Source organism: Chanos chanos, chromosome 3 (genome assembly GCF_902362185.1).
Source record: "Chanos chanos chromosome 3, fChaCha1.1, whole genome shotgun sequence".
In the NCBI taxonomy this organism is placed as follows: domain Eukaryota; kingdom Metazoa; phylum Chordata; class Actinopteri; order Gonorynchiformes; family Chanidae; genus Chanos; species Chanos chanos.
The window spans coordinates 58299648-58321042 of record NC_044497.1 but is presented as its reverse complement, the minus strand read 5'-3'; the positions used below and the strand labels follow the sequence as shown (position 1 = coordinate 58321042).

The window sequence follows — 21395 nt, the reverse complement described above, 5'->3', positions numbered from 1 at the left end:
GCACTGAGGGAGAGATAGAAAGGCAAACTATGAAAGGGAGTCAGGGGAGAAGGGTATGAGGGTGGCAGACTTACCCTCTCAGGAGTTTGAAGAGCATACAGCCCAAAGAGAACCAGTCCGCGCTGCTGTCATACGCCGTGCCCTTCTGCAGAACCTCAGGTGCCATATAGCCATGTGTACCTCTGCAGAGACAGACAGTCACATTAAATCACATCCAATCAACAGCATGCAACACACAACGGCAATTTAACCACACCCACTGCAGCCCTACAAAGCAATCTAAACATTTAACCACACCCACTGCAGCCCTACACAGCAATCTAAAGATTTAACCACACCCACTGCAGCCCTACACAGCAATTTAAACATTTAACCACACCCACTGCAGCCCTACGCAGCAATCTAAAGATTTAACCACACCCACTGCAGCCCTACACAGCAATCTAAAGATTTAACCACACCCACTGCAGCCCTACACAGCAATCTAAAGATTTAACCACACCCACTGCAGCCCTACACAGCAATCTAAAGATTTAACCACACCCACTGCAGCCCTACACAGCAATCTAAAGATTTAACCACACCCACTTCAGCCCTACAAAGCAATCTAAACATTTAACCACACCCACTGCAGCCCTACACAGCAATCTAAACATTTAACCACACCCACTGCAGCCCTACGCAGCAATCTAAACATTTAACCACACCCACTGCAGCCCTACACAGCAATCTAAAGATTTAACCACACCCACTGCAGCCCTACACAGCAATCTAAAGATTTAAGAAAACAAACTAAAGAGCATTGTCATAACACAATAATGATCAGAAAAACCTAGTGAACATAATGTAAGAGCTCTAGTTCCAGATGAGACATTCCTACAGTGACGGTCAGGCCCAACGTGGAGACAGGGCGCCCTGGGTGGGGAACTCCACGACTACGGCTCTGACATCTGACCCTCAAGGTCAAAGGTATGGACGGCAGGAAAGAGACGACTCAAAGGACACGGCCATTTTTTTCCATCTATAATGAATATTTCTATAAAGCAACTCCAAACACAAGAACTCTGCAGTACAGAGTAACCTAATATGGGCTACACACAGCCTACAAGAGTACACACACACACACACACCCCCTACAAGAGTACATACAAACAGGTACACACACACACAGAGAGCCTACAAGAGTACATACAAACAGCTATACACGTACACACAGCCTACAAGAGTACACACAAACGGGTACACACACACACACACACACACAGAGCCTACAACAGTACATACAAACAGGTACACACGCACACACACACACAGCCTACAAGAGTACATACAAACAGGGACACACACACACAGAGCCTACAAGAGTACATACAAACAGGGACACACACACACAGAGCCTACAAGAGTACATACAAACAGGTACACACACACACACAGCCTACAAGAGTACATACAAACAGGTACACACACAGCCTACAAGAGTACATACAAACAGGTACACACATACACGGGCACAGAGACACAAACATACACAAGCACACACGGGCACATAGACATGAATGTACACACACAGACACACACACAGACACAAACATACACACACAGGCACACCGACACAAATGTACACACACACACACACACAGGCACACCGACACAAACGTACACACACACACAGACACACACACAGGCACACCGCCACAAACGTACACACACACACACACACACAAACAGGCACACACACACAGGCAAACAAACACAGACACAAACGTACACACACAGGGGCACATAGACACAAAAGTACACACACACACGCACAGGTAAACACTAGGCTTGGGACTGACTGCCTTTTCATGCATTGATAATCAGAAATTTTTCCTGATGATTATCGATATATATCCGAATTTTTCTGACAGAAATAAATAGGTACCAGCTGCATATCTCCCACTCTAAATTTCCCTGCACCACCTGTCCCCTGCACCACCTGTCCCCTGCACCACCTGTTCCCTACACCACCGGTCCCCTGCACCACCGGTCCCCTGCACCGCCGGTCCCCTGCACCACCGGTCCCCTGCACCACCTGTCCCCTGCACCACCTGTCCCCTGCACCACCTGTCCCCTACACAATCCGTTTGCTTTTAGGCCTGTGCTGAATAAGTTGGTAAGTTCTTCCTCGTGATCAAATTTTCTGCAGTTGCAGTTTGGACCGATGCGCTGCCTTTCACTGTGTGTCTCTGCCATTCGCTATGACATTTGTTCATATGTGATATTGGAGTGGTTGCGTTGCTGGAGAATGGCAATTCTGCCTTGCACCTTCTGCACACAGCTCCATTAACCCCGAATCCAAAACCAGTCCAAATCTGCCTTGCACCTTCTGCACACAGCTCCATTAACCCCGAATCCAAAACCAGTCCAAATGTTGCTTCGTTTCCTCTTTCCCCAAAACTGTCCAAATTTTTTTGGTCTGTGGTAACATTAGCCTTGCCTGGTGTACATACAGCGGCAGCACAAAAGTAGGGACAAGAAAGATGAGCGAGGTAAGGTAATAATAACTATACATATAACAAGGCCAAGAGATTTTATATCGCCCCCTTGTGGTCTCCAAAAGCATTCCAGACTACATTAAATGGAAGGCAAACTGAATGAACATACATATTAGGCGTCTAATTTAAATCTCAGCTCATTTTAATCCGTCAGTGCCTCAAAAACACGTCGATAAAATAACGCGCCGGTCAATAATCGATATTTTATGACATACCCAGTAAACATACACATGTAGACATATGGGTACACAAATCTGCATGTGCACACACGGGTACATGCACAGCAACACATAACGGCACGGGAATGCACACACACACACACACACACACACACACGCACACACACACACGCACACACACACACACGCACACACACACACACGCACACACACACACACGCACACACACACACACACACACACACACACACACGCACACACACACAGAGACAAAGTGAACTGGCGGTTGAATCCATGGTCTTACACGCTAGCATGTGGTTTTTTCTTGGAGAAATCGCAGGCCAAGCCCAGGTCAGAGATGCGAACATGTCCGTGTTCATCTAAGAGAATGTTTGCCGGCTGAGCAAACAGAGAGAGAAAGAGGTGTGTCACATGACACAGCACGGCCAATCTCATTTAAGTATAATGACAAAAATAAAGCGAAGATCTGGAAACCAAATTTTACTTTAAAATGCTGTTTGTTAAAAGGGCAAATTTGTACAAATCAAAACAGCAACACACAGCTCTGAAAGTAAAATTGAATTTCTCACTAAAATACGGGCAAAAATCAAAGCAGTGCCAATGGTAAGTCAGTGAGGGAAGGACAAAATGACGTGCCCATTGTCCAGCCTTTACCTTAAGGTCTCTGTAGACAACAAACCGGTTGTGCATGTGCTCCAGGCCCAGGATGATCTCGGCTGCGTAGAAACGCATTTCCTTCTCACTGAAGACACCATGCTGGGAGAGGTGATAGTGAAGGTCACCACCTAAAACAATCAGAAAGTCAGACAATGGCCGTCATACGGCGTAACAGAGTCAAGCACTGACCATCATACGGCATAACAGAGTCAAGCGCCAACTGTAACAAGGCGTAGCAGAGTCAGGCGCTGACCGTCATATGGTGTAGCAGAGTCAGGCGCTGACCGTCATATGGCGTAACAGAATCAGGCCCTGACCGTCAGACACTGTAACAGAGTCGGGCACTGACTGTCATATGCTGTAACAGAGCCATAGAGTGTCAGAAACTGACTGTCATATGCTAGGGGTGCTCCGATCAAGGTTTTTGTGACCGATCGCCGGTAACTGGAATCAGAATCAGCCAATACCGATCACCGATCGTAGGGTGGGCGGGGCGGCAGGGGTGGGCACATCCATTTAAAGTGTTCTATTTATTGTGTAGTGTTATTTATTTATTTACTATCTATAGCAATAAAAGTAACTATTCTTAACATTACTGCAGAAATATTACAATTAGGAGCTAAGAAAGCATCATAAATTGTCAATTGTTTCTCTGTTTCTAGGAAGGCAACAGAAGCAACATATTCCATTTTCTCACTAGGTCATGTAGGCCTAGGTTATGAAGAAACTGAAACCAATATAATAGCCTATGCTTGGCTAAAGACCAGTTTAGCCAATATTTGAGACTTCCTATGGAATACAAGCTAAATGTGCTCAGCACTATGCACTGTTTCAAAACATAAGAAACCATTATAGCCTATAGAAGGCAATACAAATCACTTCCCATAGATGGAACAAAATACAGGGCCTTTCTAAATTTAGGCCTACTACAATTGTAGACAATATAAAACGGCAACAAAGAAAGGGCATCCCCAAATACTGTATAAAGCATTCCACAACATCACTGCTTTAGGGTTCCTGCCGTTTAAATGTCTCCCTGATAGGGATGGGAATCACCAGGGACGGACCGATACTCTATTTGTATTGCGATTCTGTAAGTATCACAATTCTATAAATATCCTGATTCAATATATTTTTTCCCAATTTTTCATTACAATTTTAAAACCTTGAACCATGTAAGAAAAAAAAAAGTTGAGTCATACCTCTAAAGCTTTATACCTTGAAAGCTTTACTCAACAGCTGCACAACTGAACATGAGTAATTGATTGCAACGTATTCCTTATAACATTATTTTTTTACCCCTCTAAAACCATGGGCAGCATTTACTCACTCACTATCTAAGCCGCTTATCCTGATTAGGGTCGCGGGGGGGTGCTGGAGCCTATCCCAGCGCTCATAGGGCGAAAGGCGGGGAAACACCCTGGACAGGTCGCCAGTCCATCGCAGGGCAGACACACTCACGCACACATTCATACCTAGGGGCAATTTAGTGTCCAAGTCACCTGACCTGCATGTCTTTGGACAGTGGACATAGCTCCCGGAGGAAACCCATGCAGACACGGGGAGAACATGCAAACTCCACACAGAAAGGACCCTGGCCACCCAGCCGGGAATCGAACCCGAGACATTCTTGCTGTGAGGCGACAGCGCTACCCACTGCACCACCGCACCACGCCGGGCAGCATTTAAGCAATACAAAATAACTTCAAATACAACAGTATAAAATTTAACTTCAAATCAGAAGTAAACAAAAAAAAAAATGACATTTGCTGCTGCCATAACATAGGCTACATCTAGTTAGTGTTTAGGTATGGTTAAGCTTTTACGCAAAAACAAGAGCTGGTCGACATGCTCTCGGGCAAGACTGCTCCTCTGGGCAAGACTGCTCCTCTGGGCAAGACTGCTCCTCTGGGCAGTAATTATATCATATAACACATGTTCAGCAGCAGCACTTGTCTCTGGCACACACAAATAGGCGCTGGGCCAGTTTAGCAAGGAAAGGGTAGTGAGAGTGACATCCTCTCCACCCATCCACAGGATTTTCCCACAATGGCAAAGGAGCAGCATCCTTGTATTTTATTTTATTTTTTTTTACATCTTTGTATTCTCTGCTTTGTCAATAGGGGACTTTTCTGGTGCCTTCTTGACATCCCCAAAAGTGTTACCAATGTCTCTTTTCCACTACAACGGTGCTGGTGCCCGTGCCGGTGCGGAGCCAGTGCTGCCTTGGTGCCTTTTGAGAACCGGCCCGCATTTCCACTGGTTTGGGAACCGAACGCTACATAGCGAAAGTTTGGGTAATTTCCGTGGGGAAAAAATAATGTCGGACAGAACGCATTGCTTGCTCTTTATAAATTTACTTTTACGCTAGGCTTCCACACAGCAAAACACCTCACGAATTTTGCTCCAGAACTTTTCGCTCTGGGGGCAAAATTCATGAAAATAGTAAGTCTGTCACCTAGCTCAAAAGTTAAGACGAGTGTTTAAATGAAGGTCTGCATAAAGTGGTTTAATTGCACCAGCCAGAGCCGAGAGAGAGAGTGTCTTTTTCTACCACTCTGGGTCCGACTACGTTCATGTAACATGTAAACAACAGCCCGTATTGATGTAGACACAAATTGTTACTCATGCATCTTTTAATCATACACATATTTTCATGCTACAAATATCCTTTAGCCTACCGCTACTTGGTCAGACGCTTTTTGTTACTCCCGCCTCTCTAAAGAACGTCACGTATCAAACGCTGAACTGATTGGTTCTCGCGTGGTTTTTATTTGCATAGCCTCTGACATCAGCGGTTCCAACTTTTGGGACCAGCAACTCTGCGGTGCCGTGCCGGTGCCAGCTTTTCGGCTCCGGCACCAGTATTTTGTCAGTGGAAAAGCGCGGGTGCCGGTGCTCGATCGAGCACCGGCACCGGCAACGCGGCAGTGGAAAAGGGGTACAAAGGAATTAGCCAGGGCACAGCGTCTCTTTGCATGTGGGGGACCCTGTGGCACCTACTCCTCTTCTGAAGACTCATATTCCCTGAGCTCCTCTTTATGCAAATGAGAACCAATCGGTTCAGTGTGTGATGTGTTTGGTATATGATGTTCTCTAGAGCAGTGGTTCTCAATCCTGCTCCTGGGGGGATCCCTGCTCTGCATATCTTCTATCTATCCTTGCTCCAAACACAACTGATTAGTGCGATTAACATGCTCTTGATTAAATCAGAGAGGCAGGAGTAACAAAAGTCTGACCAAGATGGTGGAGAATAAATGCTACATGTAGCATGAAAACGTGTGCGATTAAAAGATGTATGGGCAACCATTTATGTCGACATCAACACAGGTTGTTGCTTGCATGTTACGTGAGCTTAATCGGGGCCAGAGCGGTACAAAAACTCTCCACGGCTCTGGTTGGAGCAAACAGACCTCTGTGGACCTTGATGTAGGTACTTGTACTTTGGAGCTAGGTGCTTTTGCAACCACGCCCCCAGTGTGAAATTTCACAGTGCAAAATTCACAAGGTGTTTTGCTGTGCGGAAATTTTGCGTGAGTGACAGACGACTGAGGTGCTAAAGGGTAGAGATGAAACGGTATGAAAATTTAATACCACAATTATAATGACCAAAATTATCATGGTTATCAGTATTATCACAATATTCTCAAAATGTGCTGAAAATGTTCAAAAAGTACTGATGGACAAACTGAAATCATTTCACCAAGTTTTATATTGAAAATCACAAAGAAAGTTAGCAGCTCCATGCACTTTTTCTTCATCAAAATCACCAACTTGCGTACTAGATCCCTTACCTACACGTTTCCTTAAGCAGATACTGCCAGTAGTCATCGAACCGCTTTTAAAAATAATCAATTCCTCCCTTAGTACTGGCTATGTACCTAAATCTTTTAAACTAGCAGTTATCAAACCCCTAATTAAAAAACCTGACCTTGACCCCTGTTCATTGTCCAACTACAGGCCAATATCTAACCTCCCCTTTATTTCCAAGATCCTAGAAAGGGCTGTAGCACAGCAGTTATGCTCATACTTACATAAGAATAACATCCATGAACTGTATCAGTCAGGATTTAGGCCTCATCACAGCACAGAGACAGCACTGGTTAAAGTTGCAAATGACCTCTTACTGGCCTCTGATCAGGGTTGTGTCTCCTTGCTTGTGCTACTTGACCTCAGTGCAGCCTTTGACACCATTGATCATACCATTCTCCTTGATAGACTAGAAAATGTTGTTGGAGTTAAGGGAACGGCCCTCTTATGGCTTAGGTCCTACTTAACTGATCGTTATCAGTTTGTTGATGTAAATGGTGAGTCCTCTGCACATACTGAGGTAAAGTCCCGCAAGGTTCTGTTTTAGGCCCACTGCTTTTCTCTTTATATATGCTACCTCTAGGTAATGTTATTCGTAAACACGGTATTAGCTTCCACTGCTATGCTGATGACACACAGTTGTATGTCTCAGCGAAGCCAGACGAGAGACACCAACTTAACAAAATTGAGGAATGTCTAAAGGATATTAGGCACTGGATGCTTACGAATTTCCTCTCACTCAACACTGAAAAAACAGAAGTACTTGTACTAGGATCACATGCAGCTAGGAGTAAGCTTTCCGACCACATAGTTACTCTGGATGGCCTTTCTCTTTCATCAGGTGCGGCAGTAAAAGATCTTGGTGTAATTATTGACTCCAGTCTTTCATTTGAAGCTCATGTAGATAATATTACCAGGATAGCCTTCTTTCATCTTAGAAATATTAACAAGATAAGAAATGCATTGTCATTTCAAGATGCTGAAAAATTGGTTCATGCTTTCATTACCTCTAGATTAGACTACTGTAATGCCTTACTGTCTGGATGCTCTATTAGGTGTATAAATAAGCTACAGTTAGTTCAGAATGCAGCGGCCAGAGTTCTTACTAGAACCAAAAAATATGATCACATCACCCCTATCTTATCCACACTGCACTGGCTCCCAGTCAAATCTCGTATTGATTATAAAATCTTACTATTAACATATAGAGCATTAAATGGTCTTGCGCCACAGTACCTGCGCGAACTCCTGGTCTTTTATGATCCACCACGCCTACTTAGATCAAAAGGTGCAGGCTATTTGTTGGTACCTCGAGTTATGATGGCTACAGCAGGGGGCAGAGCCTTCTCTTACAGAGCCCCACAGTTATGGAATAGCCTCCCAATTAATGTTCGAGACTCAGACACAGTCTCTATGTTTAAGTCAAGGCTGAAAACTTATCTGTTTAGCCAAGCCTTTTGCTAATAGCTCTTTACTAGGCAAAGGAGCAGATCTGGAGGGTTCTCGGGCATAGATTGTTTGGTGAACTGGGATGTTTGGATGCTGTCGCCCCCCCTTTAACATGTTCACTCAGGTTTGTTGACTGTGGAGTGGGTGGCCGCCTTGTGTCCCAGAGTGCCATCATGTTCATATTACCTTCTAGCTCTCCCTTTTAGCTATGCTGTACTAGTTAGTCTTGCTGGAGTCCCTGCCTGCACTCGGCACACGATGTATATTTACCTTAACCATTATGTGGAAATGAACATCTAACAATGTGCCTCTCTCTCTCGCTCTCTCTCTCTCTCTCTCTCCCTCTCTCTCTCTCTCTGTCGAGCCACACATGTTACTCCTGAGACACCAGTGATCCTGACTCCTCCCGCCCTGTGGACTGACCCATCCTGGTGTTATCATCTTCCATCCCCCGTCAGCCTCCTGTCTACATCACCATCCCCTTTGTTCATGCCCCAATTTACTTTCAGCTGTAACTGCCCACATGGTCGGCACCTATTGCACACCTGTCTGACTAAGGAGGGGTCTCCTCTCTCTGTGGTCCTCCTCAAGATTTCTCCCATTTTCCCATTTCCCTCTTGGGTTTTTGGGGGGTTTTTTCTTGCCCGCCATGAGGATTAAGTCAGGGGGTGCCGTCATATTTTGATTTGACTGTTGTGGCCTGTAAAGCCCTTTGAGACTGTAAACAGTGATATTGGGCTCTAAATAAACTTGAACTTGAACTTTTTGTTTGCATAAACATTAAAATAAAAACATAACTTCTGAACCGTTTGTCCTAGGGTTCTGATCTTTCTTCCCCTGAATCCTTGGGTCATCTCGATTCAAATGCATTGCGCTGAAAGTCCGCCATATTGGCTGTTTTTTGAAAAACCTACTATTGCAAACTAGTTCTAGATCACTGATCCTATCACCGCCAGATGTGGTACATATCATCTACAGAGGGTTCTGACCACAAGTTATTCAAAGAACTTGCTAGGGCAAACTATATGGCTGCTGTTGTCCAATGAAATTCGATGGAGGAGACACCAAAACAGGAAGTGGGCCATATGTCAGCAATGCTTGGTTGGAGTTGCGCCAAACTTGGTATACTTTGTCGGGGGAATATTGAGTGCCCAACAAGTCTCGTGAAATCTGACCACATGGGGGCGCTATACCAGAAAAACAGAGAAGAAAGTTCAAATGCCTATCACTTTGGAACCAAAGCAGATGTTTCAACCAAATTTCTTGTGCATCATCACAGTAAAGGCACCTCACAGAGCACAGACCAAGGTATCCAGGCACCACATTTGGGGTCAATCTATCATTCCCTGTAGCACCACCAAAAGGCCAAGTTCGGAGTACATTTTTGCTTATAACTTTTGAACCATTTGTCCTACAGTTGTGATTCTTATTTCCCCTGAAACCCTGAGTCACGGTGAACTGAATAGACTGTATTGGAGGGGGGTGGTATGAATTTTTCAAAAAACCTACTTATGTAAACTTGTCCTAAGCCGTTGAAAGTACAACCATCATATTTGGCATGAATCATTAAGAGAGGGTTCCAACAGTGGGTGTGAATGTGTCTGGTCACCCTACGACAGACCAGTGTCTTGTTCAGGGGTTGTTCTGATTAGTTGTTGACCTGGCCCCTTCATCGCTGCTTGCAGCTACATTTATTATTGTTACTGTTACTATTATTATTATTATCATCATTTTTCTTATCAGGCCTATTACTGTTATTGTTGCTAAATATCCACGTCAACAGGAGATAGGGTAGCCTACATATATTTTGCCCATTGAAATGAATTAACATCCAGTAGTCTACTAGGTCTTTTATAGGTGACATTACTTACTCAGGCTACAAAAACACATGAAGCGCAGATATGCATTTTTAAATGCAAAAGTTAAGCTATCTGGTTCAACATTCCCACGCATGGCTCTACCTGGTCCAACATTCCCATGCATGGCTCTACCTGGTCCAGCATTCCCATGCATGGCTCTACCTGGTCCAGCATTCCCATGCATGGCTCTACCTGGTCCAACATTCCCATGCATGGCTCTTCCTGGTCCAGCATTCCCACGCATGGCTCTACCTGGTCCAACATTCCCATGCATGGCTCTACCTGGTCCAACATTCCCATGCATGGCCCCAACATTCTCCAGTTGCTTAAATGAGCTTGTAAGGAGGACACGAATTTCCAAGTGAGGACGCTGATGATGTGTTATTCATCACAAATCAAGCGCAAAGGGAGGAGTTCAGTCTGCTTGTGCGTTTTTCTAAAAGTCTTGGTTTAATATAGGCTAATTTGTCGGTCATTTCAGAATATCATGGTCATGCTGAAGAGGACAAATTAAGTAACAGTTTTCCGATGCTCAGTTCCCCCTAACAGCAAAGTGCTAATTCACTGAAGACTTCGTAAGAGTTCAACGATTTGTGAGAAATGTCTCACATATTTTGCGTCATCTGATCAGCCTTTATAGAGAGCTCTGATCAAACTATTTAGAACGAATATCAGCCGATCGACAGCCAAATGATCAGGGCATCCCTGTCACATGTATCAGACCCATAGACTCAGGCGCTGACTGTCATATACCCTAACAGACCCACAGAGTCGAGTCAGGCACTGACTGTCATATACCCTAACAGACCCACAGAGTCGAGTCAGGCACTGACTGTCATATACCCTAACAGACCCATAGAGTCGAGTCAGGCACTGACTGTCATATACCCTAACAGACCCACAGAGTCGAGTCAGGCACTGACTGTCATATACCCTAACAGACCCATAGAGTCAGGCACTGACTGTCATATACCCTAACAGACCCATAGAGTCAGGCACTGATTGTCACATACAATAACATGACATGTATGGCTGTGTGTGGGGTGTGTGAGCTCAGAGTATTTGAAGAGCAGAGCCAGAGCTGCAGTGTCTTACCATTCATCAGGTCCAGGATAAAACACAGCTTATCAGGGGTGTGAAACGCATAGGTCATGCATACAATGAACGGGCAGTCCTGGGTGGAGAGACAGAGAGACAGAGAGAGAGAGAGAGTGAGACCCCTGAGGAGAATACCACACTGATGGCGGTTATTGTGTGTTAGTGAAGACTCACCCCTGTGCTGACCAGTGACAGCATAATTCTCTCATTAAGTGCCAATGTCTCCCCCTGCTTCATTTTAATCCTTTTTTTGTCCAAACACTTCATGGCATACCTAAGAAACACATCACACAACTCTTTTCAACTTCTCAACTGTAGATATTGACATTTTCAATTCTACATTCATTCATACGGTTTGTCGTATCTGTAACGTCCCCTGACCATCTGACCATACTTACATTTTCCCTGTATCTGCCTTTCGACATCCGTACACTTCCCCAAACCCGCCCCTGCCAATGATCCGATGGACACTGAAATCGTTCATCGTCAACTGCACAAATATAACAAAACATAAACGTGGAAATGCTTTAAACAATTAACAGGAAAAATTCAGTCATTAACACATGACAACTTTCAATCTTTTCTGGAAACTACATTAAAAGATTCCAGACACGTAGATCGGTTTAACGGACATTGCCATGTGTCAGTCAACAGTTTGGACATACTTCACACATATCACACACACCTACAGGTGTAGTCGTTCTTCACACACATACAGGCACAGGCACACAGACACACACACACAGACTGACAGACCCACTTACATGGATGTTGAGTTCTACATTCTTCCACTGACAGAATCGCGTGAACTTGTCGCTGAAAGGGAGAATGAAAACCTGTGAGAAGGGAGCAGGGAACAAAACCCATTCTGTAAGTTACAAAGATCTGTCTCTGGCTGAGCTATGCTAACCCCTCTTACCTTTCAATGAACTTCTGAAATATTTTCCCACGAAGACTGTCGCAGATTTCCACTATGTACGGCTGTACCAAAAGACCAGATAAACACACATCAGGAAAAAAACCACCTTTTTTGCCTTTAAAGTACATGTCATCCACTCTGTGGCTCTATATGAGACGACAGACACGTGGCCATTTAGTGCACACCTGAAAGAGACTGGGCGGGACCTGCTTCTTGGACAGGTGAGTCTGGACGTGGTCCACGGCCTTCTTTGAGAAGGGCTGCAAGGAACACAGGTAGAAATATGATCAGTGATGTCTCAGGGGACCACAACTGTGGAAACACCAACATGACGGACTTTTTCACTGACAAAATGGGGTGTGTTAGAGTTATTATAATAACAGAGTCATAGTGTAACGTGGTGCATTAGAGCTATTCTAATACTGTAGTCATAGTGTAATGTGGTGTATTAGAGTTATTATAATAATGTAGTCAGTGTAACGGGGTGTATTAGAGTTATTATGATAACGTAGTCATAGTATAACGGGGTGTATTAGAGTTATTATGATAACGTAGTCATAGTATAACGGGGTGTATTAGAGTTATTATGATAACGTAGTCATAGTATAACGGGGTGTATTAGAGTTATTATAATAATGTAGTCATAGTGTAATGTGGTATATCAGAGCTATTATAATAACGTAGTCATAGTGTAATGTAGTGTATTAGAGTTATTATAATAATGTAGTCATAGTGTAACGGGGTGTATTAGAGTTATTATAATAATGTAGTCATAGTGTAATGTGGTATATCAGAGCTATTATAATAATGTAGTCATAGTGTAATGTGGTGTATTAGAGTTATTATAATAATGTAGTCATAGTGTAATGTGGTATATCAGAGTTATTATAATAATGTAGTCATAGTGTAACAGGGTGTATTAGAGTTATTACAATACTGTAGTCATAGTATTACGGGGTGTATTAGAGTTATTATAATAATGTAGTCATAGTGTAATGTGGTGTATTAGAGTTATTATAATAACGTAGTCATAGTGTAACGGGGTGTATTAGAGTTATTATAATAATGTAGTCATAGTGTAATGTGGTATATCAGAGTTATTATAATAATGTAGTCATAGTGTAACGGGGTGTATTAGAGTTATTATAACAATGTAGTCATAGTGTAATGTGGTATATCAGAGCTATTATAATAATGTAGTCATAGTGTAACGGGGTGTATTAGAGTTATTATAATAATGTAGTCATAGTGTAATGTGGTATATCAGAGCTATTATAATAACGTAGTCATAGTGTAACAAGGTGTATTAGAGTTATTATGATAACGTAGTCATAGTGTAACGGGGTGTATTAGAGTTATTATAATAATGTAGTCATAGTGTAATGTGGTATATCAGAGCTATTATAATAATGTAGTCATATACCACATTACACTATCAGAGTTATTATAATAATGTAGTCATAGTGTAACAGGGTGTATTAGAGTTATTATGATAACGTAGTCATAGTGTAACAGGGTGTATTAGAGTTATTATAATAACGTAGTCATAGTATAACGGGGTGTATTAGAGTTATTATAATAATGTAGTCATAGTGTAACGTGGTATATCAGAGCTATTATAATAATGTAGTCATAGTGTAACGTGGTGTATTACAGTTATTATAATAATGTAGTCATAGTGTAACAGGGTGTATTACAGTTATTATAATAATGTAGTCATAGTGTAATGTGGTATATTAGAGCTATTATAATAACGTAGTCATAGTTTAATGTGGTGTATTAGAGCTATTATAATACTGTAGTCATAGTGTAACAGGGTGTATTAGAGTTATTATAATAATGTAGTCATAGTGTAACAGGGTGTATTACAGTTATTCTAATAATGTAGTCAAAGTGTAATGTGGTATATTAGAGCTATTATAATAACGTAGTCATAGTTTAATGTGGTGTAGTAGAGTTATTATAATACTGTAGTCATAGTGTAATGTGGTGTATTAGAGTTATTATAATAACGTAGTCATAGTATAACGGGGTGTATTAGAGTTATTATAATAATGTAGTCATAGTGTAACGTGGTATATCAGAGCTATTATAATAACGTAGTCATAGTTTAATGTGGTGTAGTAGAGTTATTATAATACTGTAGTCATAGTGTAATGTGGTGTATTACAGTTATTATAATAATGTAGTCATAGTATAACGGGGTGTATTAGAGTTATTAGAGTAAGGCAGTCACTGTGTGATGGAACCTCACTATTTAAAGGGTAAAGAACTGGGGGGGGGGGGGGGGGGGGGGGAGCATGTCACAGAGGTCCTGACTCAGTTTCACTGTATTGACAAGAGGGTCCTTGTCATACAACTTCCCTAGCCATGTCCCAAAACCAGAAATAATTCTCATCTGATATATTTGCTGGACCACTAACATGGGCATTAAGAGACTTAAGCAATTATTACCCAATATCTGTAAAATTCAATGAAAAGTCATAACTTAAAGTCACTAGCTGAGTGGCTGTTTAATGGTAAAGGGTGAATGGTGATTAACTGGATTAGAGTGAGTGGTGATTTCATTGTGATAGTATAAATGGTGATTTAACAGTCAATGAAAATAGCAGTTTCTTTTTTATTTTAATGGTGACTGAGAGGTGATTTAATGGTTATTGTGTGAGAAGTGATTTAATGGTGATTGTGTGAGGTGATTTAATGGTGACTGTGAGTGGTGATTTTTTTATTTTATTTTTTTATTTATTTATTTTTTATTTTAATGGTGACTGTGTGAGTGGTGATTTAATGGTGATTGTGAGAGGTGATTTAATGGTGACTGTGAGAGGTGATTTAATGGTGATTGTGTGAGGTGATTTAATGGTGATTGTGTGAGGTGATTTAATGGTGATTGTGAGACTGGTGATTTAATGGTGATTGTGTGAGAGGTGATGTAATGGTTATTGTGTGAGTGGTGATTTAATGGTGATTGTGTGAGAGGTGATTTAATGGTGATAGTGTGAGAGGTGATTTAATGGTGACTGTGAGGTGATTTAATGGTGACTGTGTGAGTGGTGATTTAATGGTGATTGTGTGAGAGGTGATTTAATGGTGATAGTGTGAGTGGTGATTTTTTAATTTTATTTATTTTCATTTCAATGGTGATTGTGTGAGGTGATTTAATGGTGATTGTGTGAGGTGATTTAATGGTGACTGTGTAAGGTGATTTAATGGTGACTGTGTAAGGTTTATTTAATTGTGATTGTGTGAGTGGTGATTTAATGGTGATTGTGTGAGAGGTGATTTAATGGTGACTGTGAGTGGTGATTTAATGGTGATTGTGCAAGCTGATTTATTGGTGATTGTGCAAGGTGATTTATTGGTGATTGTGTGAGGTTATTGTGAGAGAGGTGATTTGGTGACCGAGCAGTGAATTAACAGTGACACTGTGAGTTGTCACCATGGGTCTTACATGCGAACAGGACAGAAGTTCCTTCATGATGTAGCCATCGTATATCTGTCGACTCCGGGTCAACCTCTCCTCCTCGCAGTCCAACTTCTCATACTCCTTTATCTGCACGAAGAGGATTAATGAAATCTGAGAGACAATCACGCAACCTTTCCTCTGACACGCACACACGCACACACACCCATTTCTCATTTAACATAGAAATATTTGTACATCTGAGGCATTGTCATGTCAGAGCAGAGAAAATTGAACTTGGGCTTGGTGTTAGGCCAGCCCAGACAAATCACTCCAAGGCAAAGCATCAGAGTCAACTGTTTCTCACCTCCTCATAGAACTTCAGCTGGGGCACTGCTTCATCGATCTCATTCATACAGAAATCCTTAAACAGAAGGAATCCTGGACAAGACAGAAAGAGAGACCAGACAAATTATTTGTAGAAATGTTTTAAGAAATGCTGACAGGCTCTTGTATTTGGTTTTCAGCAATGCACTGAGATTGAATGTGTTCTGAAATTTTCAAAACAAAATCTCAAGTCATTGCTCCAGAGTGCGACCATTTTGGTCGCACCATGTGACCAAAAATCTGTCAAGTGCGACTAAACATTTTCACTGGTTGCACTGGTGCGCCCGACATTTAGCAGGTCTGTCTCTGTGTATGTGTGTGTGTGTCTCTGTATGTATGTGTGTGTGTGTGTCTTTGTGTATATGTGTGTGTGTGTATGTGTGTGTGTGTGTCTTTGTGTATATGTGTGTGTGTGTGTGTGTGTGTCTTTGTGTATGTGTGTGTGTGTGTCTTTGTGTATATGTGTGTGTGTGTGTGTGTGTGTGTGTGTGTGTCTTTGTGTATGTGTGTGTGTGTGTCTTTGTGTGTATGTGTGTGTGTGTGTGTGTATGTCTTTGTGTATGTGTGTGTGTGTGTGTGTGTGTGTGTGTATATCTTTGTGTGTGTGTGTGTACGTGTGTGTGTGCGTGTGTGCGTGCATGCAGCGTTTTTTCTTTTTTTCCCCACCTGCTCTCTGCAAAGACCCACCCTACACTGCCTCTGATTGGCTCTGACCCTGATATTCTTCTTTGCCGAATGCGGGTGGTGAAAAAAATAAGGCATGTGTGTATGTGTGAAAGCGCGCGCTGTGCTCCTGCTCAAAACATCACAACCTTAAAACATAACAGTAATTGAAAATGAAGAGAACTATTTATTGTTTTTTCATCAAGAGAAATGCTGCGGTGACCGTTACACCTGTCCCCGGCCCTGAAGGGCCCAGCCCAGACCCCACATCATAGGTACCACTCCACCACCTGTGCCCACTGTCCCCGGTAAGATGCCTAATCCTGACCCAACGTCTTCAGCGGAGATGGCCCCTTCTGACTCCGAGCCAGAGCTTACTACATACAAAAAGGCCAGAATATCTGCCTTTTGTAAAGAACAGCTTGTCCAACTTCAGTGGCTCAGATATGATATAATGGCCAACATTATTCTTTGCGTTTATTGTAAAGAGTGCAGCCAAAGCATGGCTGGGAACAGCGCTTTAGCTATCGGTGCATCGGCGTTCCGAATCAAAATGTTAAAACATCTCCGAGAAACACGTCCTGCAGTGGTGTAGCCGGAGATTTATTTTCGGACAGGCCTCGGCAAAAGTGAGCGGGAATGACTTTCACTCACGGTCCATCACTGGCCTACACATTCTATATAACCTACTGCTGAACTGAATGACAGGTCAGACACCCCCAGTCGCAACTGCAGCGTACTCAATAACCAAGCCAGTCCAATGTTCCGTTCTTTGTTTACACTGAAACTGAATATGTGGTAAACCACAAAATACTGCCGCATTTTTAGGCTATTCACCAAGCCCACTGTCACCAAGCCCACTGTCACCAAGCCCACTTTAACCAAGCTCACTGTCACCAAGCCCACTGTCACCAAGCCCACTGTCACCAAGCCCACAGTCACCAAGCCCACTTTAACCAGAAGTAGCGTAAAACGCATGCCCCGTCACAACAAACGCACAATATAACGCTGTCACAACACTGGCTGAGTTTCCACCCAACTGTTTCATACAAATTTAACACTTAAACTTCTCATCAAATCTTTTAAGTGGCATAAGAAATGCATTGGCTGGAAAGAGGTGATTAGCGTAGGGTACAATGATACTGGTCTAGGGAAACAGATTTAGTCACATCAGCAAGGGCTTTGTTGCGATTTTATCACGAATTTCCCTTAAATTTGCCTTCAAGCTGTAAACCCATAGTTATTCACAATTCCTCCTGTGATGAGGAGGGTGTACATTTATAATCCGCATAACACAGCTGATGGAAACATGCACAGACCTTTCCTTAGCCGAATTTTCACGAATGCGCTTAAAACATGCGAACGTGTTGGATGGAAAACCAGCCGCTATCTCCTGTTGAAGGTCGCTGGAACCACAAAGTCGAAACCAAACTTGTTAATTGGCTAATACAGCTGTCAGTCAAACCCATCAAGCATTATACAAATAAAAAATTAGATCACGTCTTCTTTATTTCAGGAGGATTTGTGATATTTTAGTTAGGCCTACATTATCAACCAGTTTAACAAACAACATTTTTGTTTTTTAGTATTAAATTAAATAATTCCATCCTAACTCGGGGGCCTATCTATCTTTTGGGCGGGGCCTAGGCCCGTCAGGCCCGTCCATTGGCTCCGCGCCTGCCGTCCTGTGCCGTGACAGGTGCGTGACCGGCAGAGCAGTCCCCCTCCCCTGAACCTTTATTCCTGTTTACAATCATTTACTTAAGAAATTAGCAATGTGTATGGGAACTGACACAAAAGGTAACACTTACAATGTTTTATTGCGGCGACAAAAGGCACAGTGAAAAATTTTATCATTCATAAACCACAGTCAGCAAACCCTGGGAACCTCCATCAATCAGCTTTAGAATGTAAACCCCACTACAGTTATTCCTCCATCAATCAGCTTTAGAATGTAAACCCCACTACAGTTATTCCTCCATCAATCAGCTTTAGAATGTAAACACCACTACAGTTATCTCACCTGACACCAAAATCACAACCTGACAACTCTGATGTAACAGTGTTTGGGTTCTGGTGTTAAAAAAAAGAAAAACAGTGTTAATCTGGATCAGCCCCACTCAGCGTCTCAGACTCGCTTTCTACGTAGGAATGCAAAGCAATAAGGGAGAAGAGCTGAATGGAAGAGGACAACAATGACAACGACAGTTAACCTGACAAGCCCAGATTAGTCAGATTGTTGAGAGGATTAGCTCTAATCACGAGAGAGATGCGACATGTCCAATTCAAGCAATCCGTCACTGCGCGGCCTCCCCCGCCAAACCTGCTACAACCAAATGGCCTCTTCCTCAAAGTCCGGACCACCACACAACACCCAAACAGAGAGCAAAGACTCTGCAGAGGTCCCAGTGCTAAAGGACTTCTGCCTTCACAGGCTCGTGAGGTGGTGCTCACTGGAAGGGAAGGAGAAGAAGCAGAAGGAAGAAACAAAGAAAAAAATTTTGATCAAAAACAGTCAGCAGAGATGAGCCATGTTGTTCCCATAGCAACACTGGGCCCCAGTCACTGTGAGAGGAGGGGGAGGGGAAGAGGAAGAGGGAGAGAGAGAGAGAGGAGTGAGTGAGTGTGCACACTCCGGTGTGTGTGTGTGTGTGTGTGTGTGTGTGTGCGCATGTACCCATGTGTGCATACTCAGGTTCACAACAGAGCGCTTAACATGCACAAAGAGGCATTTTGTAGTGTGACTTTTATAGTTCCAAACTTTTTTTGCTATTATACTGAGTACATGGTACAGTGAGCTTTTATAGTGAGTACATGGTACAGTGAGCTTTTATACTGAGTACATGGTACAGTGAGCTTTTATACTGAGTACATGGTACAGTGAGCTTTTATACTGAGTACATGGTACAGTGAGCTTTTATAGTGAGTACATGGTACAGTGAGCGTGCGAGAGTACAGTGCAGCGAGCATGCGATGCAGTGAGTGTGAGAGTGCCTGGTGCAGTGAGCGCGTGGTGCAGTGAGCGCGTGGTGCAGTGAGCGCGTGGTGCAGTGAGTGCGTGGTGCAGTGAGCGTGAGAGTGCGCGGTGCAGTGAGCGTGCGGTGCAGTGAGAGTGCGCGTGGTGCAGTGAGAGTGCGCGTGGTGCAGTGAGAGTGCGCGTGGTGCAGTGAGAGTGCGCGTGGTGCAGTGAGCGTGAGAGCGTGTGGTGCAGTGAGCGTGAGAGCGTGTGGTGCAGTGAGCGTGAGAGCGTGTGGTGCAGTGAGCGCGTGGTGCAGTGAGCGCGTGGTGCAGTGAGTGCGTAGTGCAGTGAGCGTGAGAGTGCGTGGTGCAGTGAGTGTGTGGTGCAGTGAGCATGAGAGTGTGTGGTGCAGTGAGCGCGTGGTGCAGTGAGCGCGTGGTGCAGTGAGCGCGTGGTGCAGTGAGCGCGTGGTGCAGTGAGCGTGAGAGTGCGTGGTGCAGTGAGAGTGCGCGTGGTGCAGTGAGAGTGCGGTGCAGTGAGAGTGCGGTGCAGTGAGAGTGCGGTGCAGTGAGAGTGCGCGGTGCAGTGAGAGTGTGGTGCAGTGAGTACGTGGTGCAGTGAGCGTGAGAGTGTGTGGTGCAGTGAGTGTGAGAGTGCGCGGTGCAGTGAGTGTGTGGTGCAGTGAGCGTGAGAGTGTGTGGTGCAGTGAGCGTGAGAGTGTGTGGTGCAGTGAGTGTGTGGTGCAGTGAGCGTGAGAGCGTGTGGTGCAGTGAGCGCGTGGTGCAGTGAGCGTGAGAGCGTGTGGTGCAGTGAGTGTGTGGTGCAGTGAGCGTGTGGTGCAGTGAGCGCGTGGTGCAGTGAGCGTGTGGTGCAGTGAGCGTGTGGTGCAGTGAGCGTGAGAGTGCGTGGTGCAGTGAGTGTGAGAGTGCGTGGTGCAGTGAGTGCACGGTGTAGTGAGTGCACGGTGTAGTGAGTGTGTGGTGCAGTGAGTGTGTGGTGCAGTGAGTGTGTGGTGCAGTGAGTGTGAGGTGCAGTGAGTGTGAGAGTGCGTGGTGCAGTGAGTGCACGGTGTAGTGAGTGTGTGGTGCAGTGAGTGTGAGAGTGCGTGGTGCAGTGAGCGCGTGGTGCAGTGAGCGCGTGGTGCAGTGAGCGTGTGGTGCAGTGAGCGTGTGGTGCAGTGAGCGTGAGAGTGCGTGGTGCAGTGAGTGTGAGAGTGCGTGGTGCAGTGAGTGCACGGTGTAGTGAGTGCACGGTGTAGTGAGTGTGTGGTGCAGTGAGTGTGTGGTGCAGTGAGTGTGAGGTGCAGTGAGTGTGAGGTGCAGTGAGTGTGAGAGTGCGTGGTGCAGTGAGTGCACGGTGTAGTGAGTGTGTGGTGCAGTGAGTGTGAGAGTGCGTGGTGCAGTGAGTGTGTGGTGCAGTGAGTGTGAGAGTGCGTGGTGCAGTGAGTGCAC

General features: G+C 44.0%; 1 protein-coding gene across 1 annotated transcript in view; it reads right to left on the bottom strand.

Moving 5' to 3' along the window:
* The window catches only part of grk3 (G protein-coupled receptor kinase 3), a 54666-nt gene that overhangs the window by 9658 nt on the left and 23613 nt on the right, over positions 1–21395 (bottom strand). Inside the window, exons 3-13 of the mRNA XM_030768356.1 lie at positions 16303–16376; positions 15984–16085; positions 12718–12792; positions 12533–12594; positions 12378–12429; positions 12012–12103; positions 11788–11887; positions 11611–11689; positions 3395–3525; positions 3024–3118; positions 75–182 (exon numbers count right to left, since the gene is read on the bottom strand). Of these exons, the coding sequence (XP_030624216.1) occupies positions 75–182; positions 3024–3118; positions 3395–3525; positions 11611–11689; positions 11788–11887; positions 12012–12103; positions 12378–12429; positions 12533–12594; positions 12718–12792; positions 15984–16085; positions 16303–16376 (970 nt within the window). The remainder of the gene's footprint in view (positions 1–74; positions 183–3023; positions 3119–3394; positions 3526–11610; positions 11690–11787; positions 11888–12011; positions 12104–12377; positions 12430–12532; positions 12595–12717; positions 12793–15983; positions 16086–16302; positions 16377–21395) is intronic.